Raw genomic sequence first — 23,545 nt, forward strand, 5'->3', positions numbered from 1 at the left:
CCCCTTTCTGGTTTCTCAGTACAGTTTGCCTGAAAGACAAAAATTGGTCAAGTGTCACTTTAAATTCTGCATTTGCTTTAACCATCTAAAAATAAAGTGGGGGGGGGGGGGGTTTCACAGATTTGGTCTTCTCATTTTGCAAATGTGATGTCAAAGGGAATTCTTACATGAGTGCCCACGATGTAAGCCTTCAAGTTTCTCAAAAGGAATTCCTCCTCCTGCCTGTGGTTCTCAGGTTTCTTCAGGATCGCAAACGATTTACAGAAGAACTTATCCTGTAAGGAACATAAGCAGGAAAACATTAGGACTTAAATAAACAAGGCAAACACAATTATATTCAATTAATCAACATGGCCATTGCAATCTGCTCTGTAAGCTACAGTGTGTAGTATATAGTACTTCAACTATAAGCAACCAAACTCTTCTTACGTTGCATTTTTCAGTCAGACTGGTCAAGCTCTCCACCCAGGGCGCCTTCAGAACATAATACAAAAAGTTAATTTAATATTTCAGGAACAAATCATTTGTTGCAAAAAAGTCACAAGCAAGTAAACGGTTATAAAATGAGCTCTTACCTTCCCGGACGATTTAGCACTATTACCTATTTTATCAATGATGATGTTTAGGTTATCTAGAGGAACATAAGGAGTAGGCTTGGCAACAGCTGGGCCGAGCATCAGTGTCGCGGCGGACAGAAACATCATCACCATCATCTTCATCATCATTATAGCTAGTTGGCTGTCGACCTCTGGTTGAAGTTATTTCAAGTTTTCTTTGACTTGATCACTCAAATGTCAGCTGACGCTTGTTCTGAATACTTGGCTGAGAACGAAAGATTTATACTTGCTTTGCCCCCGCCTTCGCAACGTTTCCCCCCTCATTAGAAAAAACTAACTGCAATGAGTCTGCAGTTTGTGTGAGATAAGATTTTTTGATTAAGCTGTGGTTTGTGACAAACTTCACCAAAAAGAAGCAACGATTCTCTGAAGCTAATCTATACCTTTCAACAACCGTTCAAGAGATATTCGTGAATAGCAAACCATTCCAAGATTTAATGACAGAACGTAATGAGAGGAAAACATAACTGTGAACTTTCCAAATGTTTAAGCAGAACAGATACATGGACAACAGATGGCTAAGGAAACGTTTTAAAGACACAATGCCAAGACCATGCAAACTTCATGATGCTTAACACGGAAGCTGTTCCTGCTTTAGATTAGAATCAGAACTTTGATCTTTTAGTGTACTTTATCTGGCCATTTCTTACTGGAATGGAGGATTTAATAAAGCATTACATAAAGCATAAGCATGTTCTGTTATGAAACAGTGACCTTTTAAAGGCACATTATCAACACAATATTTTGAATCATGGATATTTGCCAGTCAGTGTCTTCGGCGGGTTAAGATCAATTAACTCGTTCCCTTTTTTCAACTAAATCAACGCTGAATTTGCCCAACTGAAATGAAAACAAGAACATCGAGGTGTACTGTGCATTTCCAAGGAAGAGTCTTTGGTCTGCTCAGTGGAGATAGGTAGAGAGGGAGGTGATGCTGCACTTTGTGATCTCAGAGTTCTGGTCCTGGTTCTTACGGATGCGGTAGAAGTGCTCGATGTAGCTGGAGCGGCCCAGCAGCTCCACAAAGTCCTCGTCGTGGGTGATGATGAGCAGCTGGAAGTTACGCTGGCGAGAGCGACTCTTAATGATCCTGAGGAGAGCGAGCGAGAAGGGTACATCAACTCACAGTTCACACAGTAGCAGGACACTCCAAATCAAAGCTAACTTTTCAATTGTGTTCATGCAGAGCTTAGTAATTAAGCATTATCAGCCATTTGATGAATGATTTTGATATTCTTTTTGTTTAATAGGTTAGTCTACTGATTGTTTGCTGTCCCTTCTAAATGCTAGAAGGATAATTAAAGGATTTAAACCTTTCTGAAGCAAAACAAAGCTGGAGGCTTGATGATTAGAGCTGGCATGATGTGCCGTCACTGTGGGTGTTTTCTTTTTTTGGTTCTATCCTTGTTAGGTCCTTAATGAGCTAAAGACCTCTTTTTTAACCTTGGGAGTGATTATATTTACGTGGATCCACACATTGACTTTTGAGTTACGCCAAGAGTGTCCTCTAAAATAATCAAGGTTTAAATATCCTGATTGTGGGAATTGAAAAGAAAAGTGGTTTAAAGGTCAAAGTAAAACAGGGGAAAAGTGTTGTCTGGGGTGCAAATGGGTGAAAGAGAAGGATGAAAGGAATATCAAAAGGTTAGAAAAGTGTCAAAATAACTATCATTTCATGGGAAGACTAGGGGTAGAGGCATGTGAGAATTTGGTCAGGGATATTACCAAATATCTGAAACCTGCAGGTCTGCTGCAACTCTTACTGCTTTTAAATCCAGGCTGAAGACTTTTCTTTTTGCCGCTGCTTTTAATTGAACTATTCACATCTTACACTGCACTGTAACCTTTATTCATGTACCTGTGTGATTCTGTGTTTAAATATAGATGGATAGAATTGGAGGGATGAAACCCGCTTTAAATGGTCACACATGCAGAGCACACAGCTCACACAGTGAAATGTGTTCTCTGCATTTAACCTAGTACTACTTTGCTTTTTAATGTTTATTATGCTCTCAATGTCTTTCATTTTTATAAAGCACTTTGAATTGCCTTGGTTTGAAAAGTGCCTTAAAGTTAAAACAGTGTATCTGTCTGTATGTGTGTGTCTGTGTGTGTGTATCTGTGTGTGTACTGACTCTACGAGGGCGTGTGCCAGAGACTCGATGTTGTCTCGGTCCAGGTTGGTGGTGGGCTCGTCCAGGGCCAGGATCCCACAGTTCAGACAGAAGGTCTCTGCCAGAGCGAGACGGATGATCAGGGACGCCAACACCTGGTCAAACAGCCACATTTAAGCATGTGGTGATATGTTGGAACACTGCATGATGATAAAACAGCATGATACATTATGTTTTAATGTAATGCATGTGCTTATAGAGAACATTTATTGTGATACCTTCTGCCCGGCACTGCAGCGCCCCCTCATGTCCAGAGCGGTGTCTCCTTTCACCATGACCACTCTGTAGTTGTAAACCCTCCGCCGCACTCCAGCAGACGAGTTTTCGTCCACATCAGAGCGGATCTCCACGTACTCAATGTCTGGAGAGGGGGCAAGAGGAGGTGAGGAAACACAGAGGATACATCCACAGCAGTATGTTTTTGAAAATACATCATCAAATGTTGTTGCTGGCTTGGTTGTCTTCACTAGCCGCTGTTTAAGGTGTTAGTAAAGACCGATTATTTCTGTAACGGGGCTAAAATACTCTGCACGGAGATCAGTGTTGTTTTAAAATGGAAAAAAAGTAAGTGTGGATGTAGCCTAACAGAGAGAGGAATTAGGGAGAATGATTTACATATAAATAATACATAACAATCGTAGAGTAGGATTGAAATGCACCTTGACCCCTGTAGGTGCTGCGCCAAAGGTCTCTGATGATCTTGTTGATCTCATCCATCTTCATGCTGTGGAATTTCATGATGGTTCTGAGGAAAACAAAAAGGAAACCAAGATAAAACCCTAAAGCAGACAAGATATTTGACCTTCCCTAAATCAAACCATCAAATAGACATTGCTTTGTTGGACATCTCACTTTTATGATTTGATAATCAAGTGAAAAAAACTCAAGACAGAAGCAGGCACACGTATGTGATTTATAAATACCAATGTCAAACAGTATAATATATGTTACTGTTCACATTGACAACCCCTGCTTTGCACACAATGTAGAAGACACAAATAATCAACTCCAACACATTTGTAAACCTTTACTATTTCATGATGATTTGGTGAACAAAATGATAGCGACAGCATTTTTTAAATGAAATCCAGTGATATTGAAACATGAGAAATACTGAATAAAAGATTTGAAGGCAGGCAACTGGATGTTGCTTTCCGGCATACTAAGAATCATTTTGTCGTTAATCTAGTAATTTGACCCGAAACTCCTATGTGGTCTGAAAACACCGGTGATGACATTATATCAACATCTTCTCTGAAGCCCATATGTGGGCGATGAATTGACAAACCATGAAGCAAGGAAGAAAAGAGAGAGGAAGTAGCGCAGTCCTTATCAATCCATGTGGCCCGGTGTATGCATACGCTTATGCAGCAGAAGGAAGTCATTGGGCACGACTCCCTTCTGCAAGTGTATTTGACTCGCAACAAACAAAAGAAATGTAGTTTTGTAAGTCACAATAATAATCAGTGATTAATCATGAATACAGTTTATTATACTTTCTTGCATTTTAGACGGAGGTAAAACAAACAACTTGTGACATGACACACTGGCCTTTTACTTTGTTATATCATGGATAGATTTCCGTTGTCTCGGAGAGCCGCTGTGATTCCTCCTCAGGGAAATCTGCGCAAAACAGGGCCGCTCTGCCGCCATCTCATTGCAAGCACTTTCTTTTACAGTGGTGAGCTTATCCGCCATCTCTGGGGAAAAGACTTGTACATTTTATTAATTTGCGTTTTTTTTTATGTCTTAAGATTTTCAGACACATCCCGAGTATTGACATGTTAACGTTGATGGCATGAAAAATAGTGACTTGGTCAAAATCAAATCATTTCTGTTATTTATACAGGGTATATGCAGGAATGCTGAAGTCAAATAATACCTTTTAAGACCCTTTCCATACATTTTAACCTCATCGCCAATTCGAGTTCTAACCGGTTACATTGGCGACACACTTTACTTCACATTTACTATATACAGTATTGATTGTAAGATAGCATAGCTAAACCGTTTGTGATAACTCCTTATCATAATTCAGATAGAACAAAGCACAAGAGAATGAATTGTGTGACCAACCCAATGCAAGGTTTATTGGAAAAAAATTAGAAAGTAGTATTTGATCTAGGCATTGTTCCCAAGAGATACAACAGACAGACTACTGAAGAGAGTCTGCACTGCAGCGGTGTGCGTCAGCGACGTGCAGTCAGGGGAGGCACGGATTGGCCATCGGGAGAGTCGGGACTTAAAGCATCCCCATAACGCTGTTGTTTAACAACCGGCGTAAACGGACCTTCGCGCGCTATCAAGCAGCAGTCAGTCAGTGAGCGATGTCCTGTTCAGATGACGTCAAACCCAACGGGATGCCATAAATAAACTACAGAATCACACTACACACTACGCAATGATTACATTCAGGCAGACTGTAGAATACAACCTCTTTGGACCATTTATATATTTATTGAAAACAAGCTACAAAATGTAATACCTTGGAAAATGCAGTTTAATAGCCTTCATTTTCGCTAAATTGATTTGATTGTAATACTTTTTTAAGACCCCGCGGACCCCCTGTTATACATACACAAATCACCTGCTGATGAGGCTTATTTAAAACACTTTTCATGCTTTTTTGAATTTAGAATATTGAATGAGGGTGAAATAGGATTTAATCCTTTGAGTATTCATACTGTTAAAATAACCCGTCCAAACCATCTTCTCCAATGTAAGACATGTGGAACAATCCCCACTTTTGTTGCTATTTGCAAACACATTTCCAAAGTTGATCAGAAGTGAATACAATGCCTCAGAATTCTGAGTTGATCAAATCAAGTGTGTATCTTCCAAAGTTACCACCTGTTAAGTAAAAGTTGTGCTGTTTTTCTTTACACCATGTTCCCTTGCTGAGCCAAGTTCGGTAGTTAGACCAAGTGGGAACTTTTTACCAAAGACCATGTCTGTAGACAGGACCCTGCTAAACAAATACATGCACCCACATTTCTTGTAGTTACTTTATAATGTGATCGCTGAATCTTTAGTGTTGACCTCGCCAAGGTTAAAGAGCTCAGTGATCAGGAGCTCAGATGAATGTTTTTGTATTTGTAGCGTCAGGGATGTCGTGTAGGTAACACAGAAACATAGAAAGCTGTACCATTGACGAATCAAACTAAAAGGTTCCCACTGAAATGATTCTAATAAAACATATTTTTGTTTTAAATTAAATACAAGACAGCTGGGGACTTCAATATAGCTGAGAAAAGATTGAGTTCAAAACGTATAATTATTTTATTATATATAACATTATATAATTCTTCTACAATTCTATGTGAAATGTTGTCCAACTGCTACGGCCAGTTATTTAACAAATGTTGTACATAAACTATTAGAGACAGCAGGTACAAATGAATGAGATACAGGGAAGTTTTTTGAAAACAACATACATACACATATTCAGTTGTGACTGCAAGTGATTTAAGGAACATGAAACATCATTGTCTTGATGGTCTCAACCTATTATGCTGACAACAATTAGTTGCAAAGTAATTTTTTCCAAACCCAAATCAAAGCATCTCACCATGAAAACCATTTTCTGTGTATTCAGATAGAAACTGTGACACGGCAGTATGCTCTGCTGGGAGGCTTGCTTTCAATCTTGATAACAGACACTGAAGTCTTAACCCACACATACTGGTAAATGATGCTCTGCTCTCTGCTCAGATAGCATCTGAGCAGAGAGCTCACGCTTCCTCACTGAGACGAGCACTGGCCTTTCATCCTCACTTTGTCAATCCAACAACAAAATAAATAGGATTGCACCCTGATCAACTACACTTTATATTTCAGATTGTAATAAAATAATGCCATCAAGGAAGGAAAGCCATTATATAAAGCATACGGAGCCTTGCTGAACTCATTTTCAGTGAATAGAGAGAAGTGATATCTACCATTATCTACAGTCATTATAATTTGTGAGTTTTATCTGACCAACAGTCCGAAACCCAAACATGTTCAGTTTAATGTGAAGCTACAACCGTATAATCCATCAGTCCATTTTAAATGTACATTTCTTGATTGCTTTATTTGTTCAGCTCTGAATGTATTAAATATATACTTGTTGAATGAGACATTTCTTGTAGAGTTGTATATAAAAAAAAATGATGACTAACACACTAGCTACACTTTTCAAACTCATAGGGAATTACGATGAGAAACGATACAAAAAAATCAAATAAGGGCAAACGATTGCCTCTTGACGTATCTCACTGCAGAGACTGTGTCCACCCTCGCAGAGGAAGGTCATGATGTCACACATATCTCTTCGCCACAAAGCTCGTCACTGCTTTGATACGTTTGTGGTTTGGATTGTTTCCGAAAAAGCCAGGCCATTTGTTTGGGGGGAGGAGGCGGCCTCGAAGCGCCTCAACAACGTGAAAGAGAATACAACTTAATAAATTAGACTTCAAAGTGTGTGTGTAAAATGAAGATTTGATATGGTGTTGCTGTTGCTAAACATGGCACCCATTTACTTTAATGACAGACTTTACCTTGTTTTTTTAGTCTCTGTTGGAGGAAAAAAATGTCTTCACAAATTCAAGGTAACGTGAACGGAAGAGGATTAGGGGCACATGAAAAAAAAAATTGGGGATGTGAAAGAAAAGTAATAATTCTGAGAATTTGTTTTCTGAAGGCCCTAGCTACTTTGTTTTTGCAGTGACACTGACATCGGCATTACCTGAGACATTTCTAAAGAGCTCAGTGATACAAGAAAAGTGACATCACCAACATGAGCTAAATGACTTTCTAAATAACAACCTAAACGTTGAGGTGGGCGAACTTCAAAAGGCCTGAGAAGGAGGGCATGGACTCATGTCTCATAACAGGAAAACTACGAGAGAGAGAAAGACAAAGGTGCTGATGTCGACACTAAATCTTACCAACAATACGACCTACTGTAAGCTCCAAGCCCTTCATAGATAAATGCTGAGTGTCTATGTTATTGCTTATATACATTTTCTCTGTGAACTATTATTTTGCAGGGTTTTTCTTTAGGTCTGAAATTGAAGGAATTTATTTTTAAAAGCAGTTTTTCGTACTTCAATCAATCTCAAACAATGTCTGTCGTGTTATTTCCTTCTATACGTTTAAAGCCTTTTAACATGTGGTGGTTTCTTTGTTCTCTGTGGTTTCACACTGAAATCATCAGTCAGATCTGCTCCAGTTCAAGTCATTGTATACATGCATGTCATTTTCCCACTACGAGTAAACCTTTTAAGAAACTGGATTTGACTACTGCAGTCATCTGATATTTGTGGATATCACAATGACATCTTCTAGAATTTGATGTATTTTTTATATTAAAGGCATTTACTGTATACTAATACCGTACTGCTATATCCAGCTGGCTTTCTCAAGTTTCAAGATTCTGGGAGAAATCTGTGACTTTACTTTAAGTTTGTTAGTTCACAATCCATATACTCAATGCAATTCCAGGCAACACTTACTGATCCAGGGCCTTATAGTAGAGATCCAGATCTTTAATAACCAGCTCGGTTGTCCTCATTGTGATCATCTTGTTCTTGTAGCGCTCATCAGCTTTGTTATACTGATCTTCTCGAAGCTCTTTCCTGCAAAGAACAGGTCAAAGGCAAAGTTTAATTCAAGAAATAACTCATTAATATAAAGCAGTCATTCATGAGTATTGGGTTCAGAATCGGGGGACAGGAAACGGAGAAAACTGCAGGGAATGATGGGAGGAACGTGGAAGTGTTGGCAAGCAATGGATGCTCCTTTTGTTTTTAGGGATCAGATCATTTACATCATGAGAAACGCAGCTCTTACACCATGAGTGTGAACACAAATGGTAGTGGGGTTATCACTATAACTATCGTTGCAGTGACAAAGGTCAGCCGGAGATACAACATTAATGTAATAATAAAAAGTGCATCTGAATTTGGTTAAGCTCTGTGATGTCCCGAATACCATTTTTCGGGCTCCGGATATTCGGTAGTAATCAGCAGCGAATATTTGGATATTCGGCCCGTGCAGGGCGGGGGGTGCGTAATAGGGATGCCAGAAACTGACCATGATCAAATTCGAAAATCGGACAGCCCTGGCGAATATTAATCGATTATTGGAAATTCGACAAATGGAATTCCGTTGCACTTCATTTGCACTTGTCAGTTCGAAGTAGTTCCACGAGGAACTCTTCTTTGAACGTGCCGCTTTGTTCAACTTTAGTTGTGTTGTTCTCACTGTTCTGTATATCGCCAATAAATCAATCGCACGTGTGACGGAGAGGGGGGGGGGGGGGGGGGGTCGGTGTGTAGCAGACAGCAGCAGTCTGCGCTGCTGGCTTCCTCCAAGTTTACAGTAAGACTAACTGGTGGTGTGACCAATGGCCATTTACAATTATTAATAATATTACTATTATTAGCATTAGTCTATATTTTGGTTGAAACTAAGCCAGAAAAAAAAGAAAAACATAAATAATAATAAAAAATATATATAAATAACATTTTAAAAATAATTTTCGATTATGGAGACTGTAACGAATATTCGAAAAATCGCTGGCATCCCTAGTGCGTAATAATCAGCAGCGAACCGCTTCAACACGTATATTTCGGTTTATTCACGGCATTCATTTTGTTATTCTACAGTATTGTTGTTTTATAGTTATTTGTTAATGTATATAACCCAATTTGTGTTCTTTGAAATTGAAAAGGATATTGTGTTTGTTACTTTTGTTGCAGTTGTATATGTCTTAAGTGTAATTTGGCTTGGCTTCCTATTTTGTATGGACATGCTTTTATTTTTAAGGAGAGTTAGCGCTGTTGACAGGAAGTTGTTGTTGCTATGGAAACAACGTGACAGAGATTCACGGAGAAAAGCCATATCTACATATAAAGACGGAGAAAGTAAATGATAACGTTTATGGTTAAGTGTTAGCACAATCTCTTATAAATTCTATTTGGCACTGCGGCTGCCAAAAAAAAAACAACGAATATCCGAATAACGAAATTGAAACACGAATAGTACTCCAACTAACGAATATTCGGGTACAGCCCTATGTGATGTGTAAACAATAGACGTGCATATCTCACCTGTAATGCAGTATCTCCTCCTCAAAGCCTTTTTGACGACCCATTGCAATACTGCGGTTCTTCTTCAACTCTTCCAACTTGCGGTCGGCATCACGTCGTTCTCTGGACAATGACACGAAAGGATAAGTGAACTTCTAATAAGTGTGATACCGCTGAGGCAAAAGAGACATGGCTTTTGTGCAGCTCGGTTCAGTTATAATAACATTGATTGATCTTAAATAAGAGTGTAGTGCTCTTACTGGCGTAGCTGCTGGACTTTCATGTTGCCCATGTCTTTCAGAAGAACCTCACGTCTAGCCACAACCTCCTTTAACTCCTCGACACGTTTCCTCAACGTCAGGTTGTCCTGCAACCAGCGCTCCTGGACCTAAGAGATATACAAATGTATCTTTGCTTCGCTTCTCTGAAACTCAGCATTGACCTGTACAATGGTGGATAACACAAAGTCCCACCATGACTCAGGAAGTCGTACCTTTTGAGTGTCAATGTCCTGGCGGATGTTTCCCATCTCCTTGTTGATCTTGTCTTTATTCTTCTCAGCCTCGTGGAGCTGAGTGTTGGTTTCTTGAAGCTCAGACTCTTTTTGCTGCAGCAACAACAGACAATGTCAATAAAGTAGTTCAGTACTTCCAAAAGTGAATACTTCTGCACAGTTTGAGCCAAGGTTCTTTAACTAATAAACCTTATTCAAAGAAAAGCAACGCTGATTTTTCAAAGTGAATAAAGGGACATATGATGAGTTTTCATGATGATTGTTTGTATCGATGTCCATCACTAAATAACCCATGGAGGAATCAGAAAAACTGATGTATCAAATATGACAGTGGCACACAACTTGCCTCTTTGTATTCGTGTTTGCCGCCTTCGACATATTTCTTGATGTCTTTTTCCAAGTTGCCGATTGACTTCACCTTTTCTTTAATGGCATTGATCTGTCGGAGGGAAAATGTGTTCATTTCTGCTTGATTTTCAGTAGAGAAAAAAAGGGGGCAGCGACAGAGAGACAAAGTGAGAAAGTACCCACCTTCTCCTGCCCCTCCTCCTGCCTCTGCCTCCTGCGCTCCACCAGCTCCTGCTTCTCCTGCTGCAGCTTCTCCAGAGACGCAGACAGAGGGGACAGCTGCTCCTTCGCTTCCTGTGAGACATGAAGGGAGATGAGAAGGGACAACATGGCATTTAGAGATTCTCTTTTCTTACAATTCACTATGGCTGGACAGTATCATTGTCATAGCTATATGAAAATGGTATATACTTTCCATATATATTTTTGTTGTAAACATTATGATTATTTAGCACTTAAGTAAACTGTTATTGAGACCCAAAATGAACAATATCCTTAATAAAGTTATAACAATATTACAGAGCCATTCTAGAAACCTACACATTTCTTTCCATTTTCCTACATTTGTGTATGAGCTACAGTAATTCACTAGGGCCTCTACATCAACGTCTTCCAAGAAGTATCTTTGATATACAGAAACAGTGAAATGTACCCTGATGTCCCGGGTGAGGGTCTGTATTTCCGTGGTGCACTCGACACACTGCTCCTCCAGCTGCTGCTGTTTCTGCATGTCACTGCTCAGCTGGAGCTTCTCTGCCCTCGTCTCGTTCGCCGAACTTCTCAGCATCTGAATCTGATCCTGCTGGTCCTGGATCAGCTTGCGTTTCAGCTCCATCTTGCTGGAAGCTGCAGGGTCACAAAAAAGACAATATGCATTAAAAAGAAAACTTGTAGTCAACAGGGTTTTAGATCCATATTAGTTTTAAAGATGGTAACATCTAATTACATATTTTTCACTGATAACTTTGATGCATTATCTCTTTAAAGATTGCTCAAAGTGAGAGTTTTTTTCTCAAATTCTGAACCCATTTCCTGTTCTGACTTTGGGATGAAGAGTAAAATTACATCATTGAGATATTCAGCCTTAACTCAAGGAGAAAATGAAAATAATTGAATATATAGTGTGCGTTTTCTTTGAGAACAAATCAAATACATGATTATTATGAATATTTGATGTTAAGTCTTTATTCTCCCTTCAAATGTATTGTTTTTGATTGTATATGTTTGTATGAATGCAAGCTGTCTGATACATTTGGACCCCAAACACAACAAGTATAGCAACTCCTCTACAAAGGACCTTAGTAGAAAAACACATTCCCCCTAAGTGGGTGTTTGTGCATCACGCCATCTTACTTGTGTCCAGCTTGTGCTGAGTTTCTTGTTTCTCCTGACTGACTTGCTGGATGGTTCTGGTCAGGTCTACTCCCTGGAGTTTGGCTGCCTGCTGAGCGATTTTCCTCTCCAACTCTTTAAGGTCCATCTGGAGAGAACAAATATGTAGTAAGGTGAGAAGGGGGATGACAAGATATTTACAGGAAGTCTAACAGTGATGATTTTGATGTTGTCACTTGTTTTGCTTTGATTGCTGTTATTTGTATATGTGACATCAGAAAGTTATCTATTTGGAGAAAGATGGGATGGTGGAAAGATCAAAAGTGGTCAGCTGGTTAGAGAGTGTTCAGAAACAGAGAGGCAGGAGGGTACCAGGTATCTGTCCATCAGAGAGATGTCCTGCAGGCAGGCCTTGGCGGTTTCCTCCTCTGACATGAGGACACCCAGCAGAGTCTCCTGCTCCTCCACGTCCCCCTTCAGCCGCTCGATTTCTCTATTCACAGTCTGCAGGCGGTTTCTCAACTCAGGCAGCTCCTTTTCCTGAAACTGCACAATGGACTGCCTGGGAGGCATGAGAGAAAATAGAAGTATACTTTGAGCAGAGCTAAAAGGTGCATGTTACATGTTTGAATCATGTTAGTCAACATTATCCCTTCTCACCCTGCTGTTATTCAGGGAGAAGTTTTCATTGAAAACTCCTGATTAAATTACATCAATTTGACATCAGTTTCAACAACCCATATAGTCTGAAACATTTCTAGGATTAAATGTCCTAAGAGTTTGCCAAACTAAAGGGCAAAGAGAATGTCTAGTACATGGCCTGATAGCTAAGATCAAGAGTGCAATAATAGTTTCACAAAATGTATTTCATGGCCCATCTACATTAACAATAGATGTCACTAGATACAGTAGGTCCCTGCTGAATTCGTAAATCATGATCCGTAATCGTACTTGGTGTTTCAGGTAAACAGAAACCTATAACCAACAAAGGGCATTTTCTAATGTCAGCCAGAAGAAGTATACTCCTGAAAAACCCAAGTGGATTTTGTGATAAGATTTGTATTGTATTTATAAGAGGACTATCAAATAAACCAATGTGTATGCTGTGTTCTTTGTATATTTGTTCTGACGGAGAAATTACAACAGCTCTAATAGCATTAAAATGTGTTGAAAGGTAAGATATATAAAGCTCTTATTATATTTTGAAATAAAGGGAGTGGCTGCTTGGAGCTCATGCTCTCCAGGGTTCTGCTCAGGTCCTGAAAGGACAGTGGAGAGAACCGGAGACAAATCTCCATCCTATGAGAATCTTGCTCCACCTAGTGGGGAACATAAAACCTGTGCTCCACCCTCTTTAAAAATCAAAGGGGAGGGGAAAAGGACAATTGTAGCTCTATATTTGTCCATCATTTATTGTGAAGTAATTTATCGATTGTATAACTTAAATTTGGTGTAAAATAATATCATGTTGTACAAATCATCAGTGGGCTGGTGAGATTTCCTCCTCCTTTCTCCACGCGCCATACTGCCTGAACGAACACTGCTGAATATCTATTTTTAGAGTGACAAGTTGTTGTTTGCTATTGGGGGACTGGATGAATACATCACAGATTTGTGTTGTACTTTTTTTAAATTGTCTTTGCCATGAGTAGTTCATGTGTGCTGGTGCAATACTCTCAAATGGGATGATTTAAAATGTGTTCATGGAAACAACAGAATGAAAGCAATTCTGAAAACACCTGACACGTCGAAGCCTTAATTCATTCGAGGCTGCAATTATTCAATTCATTAATCAATCACAATTGCCACACATCAAAAGTTGAGGATTTCCCGATTGACAATGGAATAACTTTGAGTGTAGGCAAAACTATACATTTCACGATGCCACCTTGTGAAATTGTGCATTTTTTTATATTGAAAAGGCAATTGAAATGGATTAAGTGTGAGAAGTAGCAGATGATCTGATATTCAAACTACAGGACAAAAAGCCTGCAGTCATAGAGAAGGGAGCCATTTCATAATTGCTAAAATAATGGCTTACATTTTCGCAGTGTTTTTTCACTAAGGCTAAAATGACTAGCCCCAGTACACTTGCTGCACTCCAACAAACACTCTGTCTTTGGCTTTGTGCGTACCTGACAGGTCTGAGTGCCATCATCTCCTCCCTCTTCCTCTCCTTCCTCTTCAGATCCGTCTCTGTGTTCTTCAGCTTGTCTGGCACCAGGCGCAGCTTGGACTGCATGTCGCTGATGACTTCCTGCAGATCAGAGTCTGAAGGGAACGTCCGCTGGCACACGGGGCAGCAGGGCTCTCTCTCCTCCGTCAGCTGGCTGATGAACTGGGTGTACACCGCTGTTGCTCCGGATAGCATTGCTATGAAAGTACAGGGGTAGAAAGAAAGAAGAAACATATTGTTTATTCCTCTGTAATACCTTTATCACAAGTACTATGAGGAAAATAATTTGTGCATGCCAGAGTTCCCGAATATTCTTTCGCCGGTCAACATGTCCGTTAAAGTTTAAATCTTCGGGACAAAATTAGAAAAGTGCCGGTCAAAGGTCTTCTTTGTTATTTATTGAGCTTTAAAACAAATTGATATGATTCGATATTAAACAAACTAATATAGTAGATTAACTACATTATTCAAAAGTGTACAGTAACTTACAATAACACGGGAATAATAAACGGAGCGCTCTCTCCCTCTCCTGACAGCCCGCCAGTATCATGTAGCTCGCGGATCCAGAGTGACCCGACAGTAAAACTAAACATATCTATAACTAGTTTAGGTAGTTTGAGAGGTAATTAAAATAGCTACGTGTGATATTCTAACCTGAAATGTGTGTTTTGCTCCGCTCGTCAGCAGCAGCTGATCCCTCTCTCCCTAGCTAGTTCTAGCTAATGATAGGACTACCTGCTTATTAAAAGACACCTAAACAGTAAGTGTCGCTGTGCAACCGGGTGAGGCCACAAAGTATAGCGCAGCATTATGCATTTGTTTACATGCCCACCGGAACCCCGAGGCATTACCAACAGATCACCGCACAATCAACCCATACAGGACATCTCTTTCTCCACATTAAGTGTTGGACATTAGAATTGACTATTCTTGTCTGTCACATAAGTGGCGCAACTGATGCGGTATTGCGCTAAGGGGAAACTATTTTGACCGGAGAGATTTAGATTTGCCGGTCTTCAGCATATTTTGCCGGTCATAGTCCGGTAATTACCGGCTAACGGGAACTCTGGAACACATCTTAAAACTGCCACTTGTACTTGTAAAGCCATTCCAATGTTTTATTATGGGATTGTAATGGCTGTACATTAGGGTGGTCCTTAAAATTGAAATTCGGAAAGTCTAAGCTCCAACCCCCAGAATTCTTTCCATTGGTGAATCTTTTCCTCAATCTGACAACATGTACCCCTCCCTCATCGACCTTGAAGTTTAGCCTCAGTTGCACCACCAGGTCGATGAGGGAGGGGTACATGTTGTCAGATTGAGTACAAAATTCACCAGGAGAGTTTTCTTGACTAATAGAATGAATTCTGGGGGTTGGAGCTTAGACTTTCAATTTTAAGGACCACCCTACTGAGGCTAAACTTCAAGGTTGATGAGGGAGGGGTAAATGTTGTTGGAATTTGAATAAAATTCACCAGGAGAGTTTTCTTGACTATCATAACAAATTCCGGTGGTTTGAGCTTAACATAAATGAATTTGAAAATGTACATGGCACTAAGGACCACCCTACTGTACATTCATCAGTGAAAGTGATATGTCACATACATGTCATTCACATTTCTTTCAAATGGAAAGTTGTGTGTTGAGTAAAAAGGGGTGTACATGCTATGGCGAATACCTTTTTCAATCCATTTTGGGAACTTTGTGTGAGAACTGTTTGATGCATTGTGAAGGTTTAGGAATGTATGTATCCATGATAAGGTAAGGAGCACAACACATGAGACATGAGACATGTCGTCTCTAAATGTAGTTCTTTTCGAGGTTTAGACCTCTCTATGTCAAAAAGTGCATGCTCACTTCTATTATAAAGCATTCACCTCTTTGTTTGGAGATCTTTTCCAGATCTTCTCGCAGTTTGCCCAGGTCCTGCTCCAGATCTTGACTGCCACACACATTGAAAAACTTCTCTTCGTCGTTGGCCAACTGCTGCTCCTTCTTCCGTACCTCAGCAGCGATGTGGCTTTTGTTCTGCTCATTTGAAGCCAGGTCCTTACTGAGAATATTTAAAACCATGACATAGAACTAGTCAGTGACACAGAATAATAAGTTCCCTCATAATGTATGGGCTGTAAATGTAAAATAATCTTATTAACTTGAATTTGGCAAGTCGGTCCCTGGTGCTGTTGATTTCCTTCGACTTGGAATAGATCCAGTCCTCCAGCTCTCTCTTGTTGGGAAAGTGGCCGAGCAACGACACCAGTTCCTCATTGTGACGAGACTTGATCTTACGAACCTGCTCGTCCTTCTCTGTCTGGAGGAACCAAAGAGAAAAGATGAGAGGAGTGACAGGTAATGAAGAAGGGAAAAGATGAAGAGAGGTAAAAGGCTCTAGTCTGAGACCAAAGAGGAGAATGTTCACACCAGTTGCATTTCAATGAGTGTAGGTTGCACATTACCTTGTCCTTTTTTAGCATGTCCATCTGTGTGCGAGCGGTGGTGTGTGTGTTGAGCATCCCCATCTCTTGGTCGAGTTGTCTCTGTAAGCGGTCGAGTTCAGCCTTCTCTCCCTGGAGCTCCAGCACCTCGGCCTTCAGCTCCTCCACGTTGGAGCTCTGAACCACGCTCTGCAGCTCGCGCTCCTGAAGGGAAAAGAACACACACACACACAAAGTGATCAGAGCAGTGATCCTGAAGGGGCACTTTAGGGTAAAAGGGAACTGTATATTGTGAGAAAAATACTGTAATAACAGCATGAATGAATTGTTTGTGTGCCTACCACTTTAGCCAGTTCATTCTCCAGTTCTTGCAGCCGGCTGGACGAACCCTCGAGCTTCAGCAGCTCTGTCCGGACGTTCCTCATTTCTTGTTGCTTCTTTCCCTGCATGTCTCTCTTCAACTCCACCGTTCTCTCCAGGCCGGTCTTCTTATCTCTCATTTCATCAATGGACTGCTGCTTCTGCTGATCCTTTTCCTGCAGGTCAGCCTGAGTGAACAGAACGATAGGAGAGATATCAGGCCTGACTATAAACACTATAATCGTGTCTCTGGTATGAACACATATGTACAGCAGGAAGAGAAGCAATGCTGTGACATTTTTTGGTTTTTAGGAAATTAAACGGAACATTTCTTACCATAACCTGATTGGCCGTCTCTTTCTCCTGATCCAGTCTCTGTGTGACTTGACGATTAAAGCTTTCAAGTTGAAGACTGCTGAAGGGAGGTCTGTCGTAACCCTCCATCTCCAGAGAGGACGACAAAGAGCGAACCTAAGAAAGAGATGTTAATCAAACATGCATCAAAATGATGTACAGTGTATTATTATAGTATAATACATGTTTTACAGATGTTTTTATCTTTAGGTAAAATACATGCACTAAATACAAACTTAGCATTCTTTTTACATGTTGAAGATCATTAGGGTAGTGTACATGGGTAGAGAAAAAAGGGACCAATAATGAAACCTTTGGTGTTGGCTGATTGTAATGAAGTGCACTTGCTCCTTACATAAAACGACATTTATTTGGCAGGAGCTTTTGACCAAGGTAACTTAAACTGGGTGCGGTCCACCTCCATGGGAATAAGAGTTGGAGTGCCCCACAGATTTAGATGTTTCTCTCTTACCTGAGTGTCTCGGTTCTTGATGTTTTGAGTGTGGCGGTCAGCCTCTAGTTGTAGACGACCTGTGCAAAGGTAGCAGGATTTCAAAAGCTTATTAAGTCTTCAGGGGATATCTCTTTATCCACCTGTGTCCATCCTTTCTTGTATCTATCACTGATTTATGTTTTTCTCTTAAAAGAACAGCATATTTGAAGGTTTTGGGGTAACTTTCTAAAATCAATTCTGCCAGTTCACTCTAATTTTTTCAATAATACCTATGGCTGTAAGGGCTGCTTGAAACTTCAGGAAAATGCTATTAATGAGTGTGTGTACCTTGTTCTACCAGGAGGTCGGCCTTGATCCTGTTGAGTCTCTGACACTCTCGCCCAGCTCTCTCCAGCTCCTTCTGGCAATCTGTCAGCCTGCGCTCCTTCTCCCTCACCGTCCTCTGGTGGTTCTGGTAAATCTCCTGCAGCTGCTCATCTGAACCCTGGAAAACCTGCCGAACACACACACTTCACTGGCTTAGAGCGGTTCTGGAGCTCACCGAGTACAGCGTAGCAAACTGTCAGGGTTTAGTGGAAGAAATCCCTCTGTGATAAAAAGATTTGCATTATGGCTCTTTGGATATGATCTGGATAAAGGACACGGCATACACATAATCGAGGTGTGCAATGGCTGCATAGAGCAAAAGCAGTTCATTAGTTTCATTACTACATAGCATAGTGATCAAGCAAGACTGGTTCAAGCTTTCTGATACCTTTGCAATATTAGCTAGGAGGAAATGGTGGTCATAATTTTGACAAGCACCCAAGACTTCCAACAAACTCATGTTATCACACTGACAATTCACCTGTCTATTAAAACAAACACAAAAGTGCAATCGGATAGTGACACGTCCCCTGACTATAAATAGACAGTCTTTAAACACAGACTCATACACGGCTGAGGCAGGGTTTCCGTTAGCCGGTAATTACCGTTTTTTAGCTGGTAAAATGTATTAAAAACCGGTAAATTCAAAACCTGCCGGTCAAAATGTCCGGTAATAATTAGAGATGCTCCGATCGATCGACCGCCGATCATTATCGACAGATATTCACTCTTAATAGTTTGATCGGTGCTCTCTATAGAGGCCGATCAGGAGAGCTGGATCTGATCGATATGGACATAAACACGAGTGAAGTGTAACCGGACGCGAGAGAGAGATCAGATCAGCTGCTGAGTCTGACCGAGGCACGCAGCTCTGATCACCTGAAGCCCCGCCCACTGTTTAGCGAGCTGCATTAGATACTGACGGGCGGCAGGAGAGAGAGAGAGGGAGGGAGAGGGGAAAAGAGAGGCTCCGTTTCTCCCGTGTTATTATTCAAAGTTAAATGTAAACTTTTGAATAATGTACTTCATCTACTATAAGTCGTTTGTTTGAATGTAATAATTATGTTGTTTGGGGAAGCGTATCATTTTTTGAAAAATGAATCTTTTACGATTATAAACTGAAGCAATATAAAAATGAGCCCCATTAACTGAGATAATGGGGATCAGCATATCCGGTCATAGTCCGGTAATTACCTGCTAACTGAAATTCTGCTACACAATTCTTCTTCTTATTATTATTATTGAAACATGACCGGTAAGTTTCGAATTTGAGTCCGGTAAAATAAATGATTTCCGGACATTTGACCGGCGAGAAATAATCCTAGCGGAAACCCTGAGCTGAGGAGCAACAGCCAGATGGAGGAAAAGGTTCCTGGCTCCCTTAAGGCAGAGGGGCAGAAACACACAAAAGAGGAATGTGAATAAAGGACAGTGACGGACTGGTTTGTGATTACAGCATGACAACAACCTCATTCTCCATCCGCAGTCTCTCTGTTAGTTTTCAATAAAGGTTAATGATACTTATAAAGTGGAGTCCGGGGTATGATTAAGCAGGTGTTAAGATGAAACAAAGCTCTCCATCCGACAACCTTTTTAACATTCTAAAAATAAATAACTTGTGTTTGGTGTATGTATTACATGTTTTATATGTTACCTGTTCCATAGTTTCCTCCAGCTCCTTGTTGTCCTCCTCCATCTGTTTCTTCCTGCTGTCTAAAGCCTTGATGTCGTTGTCCAGCTTCATCACTTTCCCCAGTTTCGTGTCAATATCCGTCAGTCGATTCTGAAAGTTATTTTAAAAGTCAATCGTTACTTGAGGAGTACTACGGGTAATCCACCATTCTTTCGACATTTTAATTTCAATTCATAAATAAAAGAATGCAAACCAAGTTAGTTACAACTCTACATATGTCAGTTTTTATTTTATCATATGCTTTGTTGTAGAATCTCCCTGAAAACAAGGGTTGTGTGCAAATAAGCTTTATTGTCAGGTCTGCCCATCCTTCCAATTGTTAAGAGTTTACTATATAATAAAGTGTTTGCAGTAAAAACATTATATAAAAGCAAGTGGTAGTGATTTAACAATGGATCCCTCTTCATATTTCAAATTTAGAAACATTGCTTACAGAACTTTACATAGACTTCTTGAGTAATCTGGAATCTCTCAAAAATCAAAGAGCAGGGCAAACTATAAGTTCGATGTTAGAAAGCTCACGAAACGCACATTATCATAAACAAACCTCCAGTGGATCAATCTGGCTCTCTACTTGCTGGATGTTGTCTTTAGAGGCTACCAGCTGAGCCTCTTTGGTATCCACAGTCTCTTTAATCTGCTGGGCTTTCTCCTTGTTCTGCTTCAGGTAGCGCAGCTCCACCTGACACTCCTTCACTGTGTGACTCTGTTTGAGACGCAACTGACGCATCGTTTCCAGAGCTTTGATGTACCTATGGAAAACAAGAGGCAATATGTGAATGGTGTGTGCAAGTTAATATATATTCCTTGGAATTATTTTTAGCAAATGTGATTCTTCATGTAAAAAAAACATCACATGAAAACTTAAGAATGAGGTCTTTACTTGGTTGCAGCGAAGATGGAGTCAAACTTGTCTTTGAGTGCTTTGCCCTCACAAAGTGGCCAGTTGGACTCTTCTTGGTGACAAAAGATGACATTATTCAGCACAGCCTTCGACACTCCCAGTGAAGAAATCATCTCCCGATCCAGTTCGCCACACTTTGATGACAAGCTCACCTTCTCACCGTCTCTGGATGAACAAGGATGGAGGTCACATGTTGAGTAAGAGGTCATGTTAAGAGACACAATGTCAATGGGAGACACAATTCAAAAGAGTAAAGAAACCACTTAATTGTGTCTTACTTTATTCGGGTAATGACTTGCTCCAAGCTTTTGAAGGAGTAGTTCTTCGCCTTCTGAGTGCAGGACATGGAGCGATGGATAGTCACTTTCTCTCCGTTGACGTCTGAGAATAACAGTCGGATCTGTGCTCGCACGTCTGTCTCATGGGCGTCCTGGAATTCAAGAAGCATGAACTATGATGTTGATAGCTTTTCATTGAAGTGACTATTCTGAAGCTTAAGCGAGTCAAATAACGGTGTAAAACATGTTTTTGAAGTTACATGGTTATAGTTATAGTTATTCTGCATGTTGAAACGAATTAATGATAAAACCGATCTAAAAAAATCAGTTTTCACTCCATTTAACAAATAGCTTGTTATATTTTAATAAGAAAATGAATTGAGGCAGAAATTGAACTCTTATCGAACATGTAAATATTGAATAAGGCAAGGGTGAAAATAAAAAGGTCTGAAAGTCTCGTAATGTAATACAATAAAAATGACACAAACATCAGATAAAAAAAATAGACTGTCTTGTGATGATTGAGACCACAACAAGAGAACCAAATTAGTGGTAAAGTTATTTCTTGTTTATAAATGTAACTGCCATCTTATCTATCCCAGGTCATAATCATACTTTGAAGTCTGTAATTGCTTCATTTTAAGTAGGTATCGTTGAAATAGCAAAAGTCATTAATCAGATAAAATATCAGAATTTATAATCTGGATATTCAATGATAGGGTAGCTTGTTTGACTCAAATAATAATAAGTAACATATTTGGTATATTGAATATATCATGTTGAGTATTACCTTAACAAATGAGAATACACAATAGTTTGAGAAATGTGTAAGAATAGAGCATCGTGGGCTGGTGGAGATTTAAGCCGATAAGTACAATCACTTACCTTTGGATCATGAACAAATGCCCCTCCTTTAGATCCAGGCGGAAGCTCTCCTGCTGTTGCATACTTAAGGCACTCAATAATAGTCTGGAAAAACAAAAAGGTCAAGTTGTATACAAATAAAAATGTGTCCAATCTCTACATGTCATGATTCACAGTCAACCTTTGCTCTCTCAAAATGTGTTCTCGTACCGTTTTCCCTGCTCCATTGGGTCCAACTAGCACAGTCAGTGGAGTGAAGAAAGTAATGACTTGTTTGTCTTTATCCTCTATCCCAAAACTCCTCACCCCTAAGATGCTCATCTTGTCTATCTTTGACATGTTTGCTTTCTGAAAGAGAAAGAGAAAGACATACATCAGTAGCAGTCATACAAACAGGGAATGCCAAGCCAAATCACTTCACTGTGAGCGACTTTTAATTCAGAATGCCACCTAAAGCTAATGAAAAAGTTAAGCCCTGTTACATAGGTATCTGTTGATTTGCTGACTTTGGCATTTGGTTTTCTAGTTGGTTTCGCTTTTCAACAGTAGAGTAATACATACAGTGTAAATAAAATAATAAAAACATAGAAAAGCTCTGTAATGCCAAGTTAATGTTTTTTTAGACGTAAGTATGAGGTTTAACAAAGCTACTAGAATACCTTTTTAATTGGTTAATGTCATAAGGCGGTATCATAGTGTGCATGTGTTGATTGTTTAATGTTTACCTGTGTAACGTTAGCTAACATGTGTGGAAAGCTAACAAATGTCAGCAGGCTAGTTTATAACTTAGTAAGTTCGGCTATATGCTAAGTTGCGGTGTTTGACAATTAGCGTCTCACTTACCAAAAGAGTCCCCCTGCGTGCAGTAAAACAAGAATGATGTTAGCCTGTTGCTGTCTTATACAGTTGTTCATTTGTTGTGAATTAAATTACCTGAGTGCTGTTGTGTTGCAGCGTTGCAGCAGACCTGAACGTTTTCGCGCTGTGAGAGAACGTGAACAGCGTCGACTTCTGACGACTTCCGGGAGAGGGAACTTGCACATAGAATCAAAACATATAGAACGGTAATGCAATGCAAACTGTTGTGTACAGTACTGCTCTGCTGACAGGTTTAAAACATCCCTGAGCCTGTGAGACATTTGAGCTGAGATATGAGTAGCTTGACAAGTTAGGAAACAGTTGATAAAGTGTTTTACTCGACCTGAATGAAGAGTAAACCAACACAGTCCCACTCCCTGCGAGTCAAAAACAGAAGCTTGGTCAGGGCCCGAGACTCGGGCTTTTCACAATTAGATTAGTCTTACATGAAAAAGTGCTTTATGAGTTGACAGAAGATAGGGCCTGCAGTTGGGATTTGAATTCACAACATTTAGGTTACAGAGCGTTTCCCAACCAGCTGAACTCCCAGGACACAGGAGAATTCAGGTGCGAATATAATAAATTGCTCACTATGGTTGCTCTTATTTGTTGGGCTGCAGACAAGGTTTATAAATACTGTCTGTGGTTTAAGGTTGTGCATAGAATCCAAATATATAGAACTGTTGTGCAAACTGTTTTAGTGCACTGCTGGCTGTTGACAGTTTAAACATCTCTGGGCCCATGA

At 40.0% G+C, this 23,545-nt stretch overlaps 1 protein-coding gene across 2 annotated transcripts; it reads right to left on the reverse strand.

The window, feature by feature from the left end:
* Positions 1–1,028: 1,028 nt before the first annotated feature.
* rad50 (RAD50 homolog, double strand break repair protein) lies at positions 1,029–22,967 on the reverse strand. Of its 2 annotated transcripts, XM_034206762.1 has the most exons (29): positions 22,876–22,906; positions 22,786–22,798; positions 22,153–22,290; positions 21,964–22,047; positions 21,079–21,230; positions 20,780–20,965; positions 20,444–20,648; positions 19,858–19,986; positions 18,165–18,330; positions 17,856–17,914; positions 17,366–17,500; positions 17,011–17,217; positions 16,691–16,873; positions 16,388–16,545; positions 16,112–16,287; positions 14,194–14,431; positions 12,431–12,620; positions 12,080–12,206; positions 11,379–11,572; positions 10,910–11,020; positions 10,725–10,817; positions 10,358–10,471; positions 10,125–10,252; positions 9,886–9,987; positions 8,287–8,409; positions 3,451–3,536; positions 3,010–3,152; positions 2,753–2,886; positions 1,029–1,707 (listed from the first exon to the last, which is right to left on the reverse strand). In XM_034206762.1, the coding sequence occupies exons 3-29, from the start codon at positions 22,279–22,281 to the stop codon at positions 1,521–1,523; spliced, it is 3,939 nt and encodes a 1,312-aa protein (XP_034062653.1). In that variant the 5' UTR covers positions 22,282–22,290; positions 22,786–22,798; positions 22,876–22,906; the 3' UTR covers positions 1,029–1,520. The 2 variants fall into 2 exon arrangements, with proteins under 2 accessions (XP_034062653.1, XP_034062652.1); XM_034206761.1 differs by lacking the exon at positions 22,786–22,798 and having other exon boundaries at positions 22,876–22,967.
* Between the last annotated feature and the right edge of the window lie 578 nt (positions 22,968–23,545).

Source organism: Gymnodraco acuticeps, unplaced genomic scaffold, assembly GCF_902827175.1.
Source record: "Gymnodraco acuticeps unplaced genomic scaffold, fGymAcu1.1, whole genome shotgun sequence".
NCBI classification, from domain to species: domain Eukaryota; kingdom Metazoa; phylum Chordata; class Actinopteri; order Perciformes; family Bathydraconidae; genus Gymnodraco; species Gymnodraco acuticeps.

What these genes read in the sequence shown, in the direction of transcription:
- rad50 (XM_034206761.1), bottom strand. Translation starts at nt 22,281, where the DNA reads ATGTCAAAGATAGACAAGATGAGCATCTTAGGGGTGAGGAGTTTTGGG. An exon ending in TCCATCTTCGCTGCAACCAA is followed by an intron (nt 20,649 to 20,779) that starts GTAAAGACCTCA and finishes TGTTTTCCATAG; the next exon opens with GTACATCAAAGCTCTGGAAA. An exon ending in TCAGCACAAGCTGGACACAA is followed by an intron (nt 11,573 to 12,079) that starts GTAAGATGGCGT and finishes GTGACCCTGCAG; the next exon opens with CTTCCAGCAAGATGGAGCTG.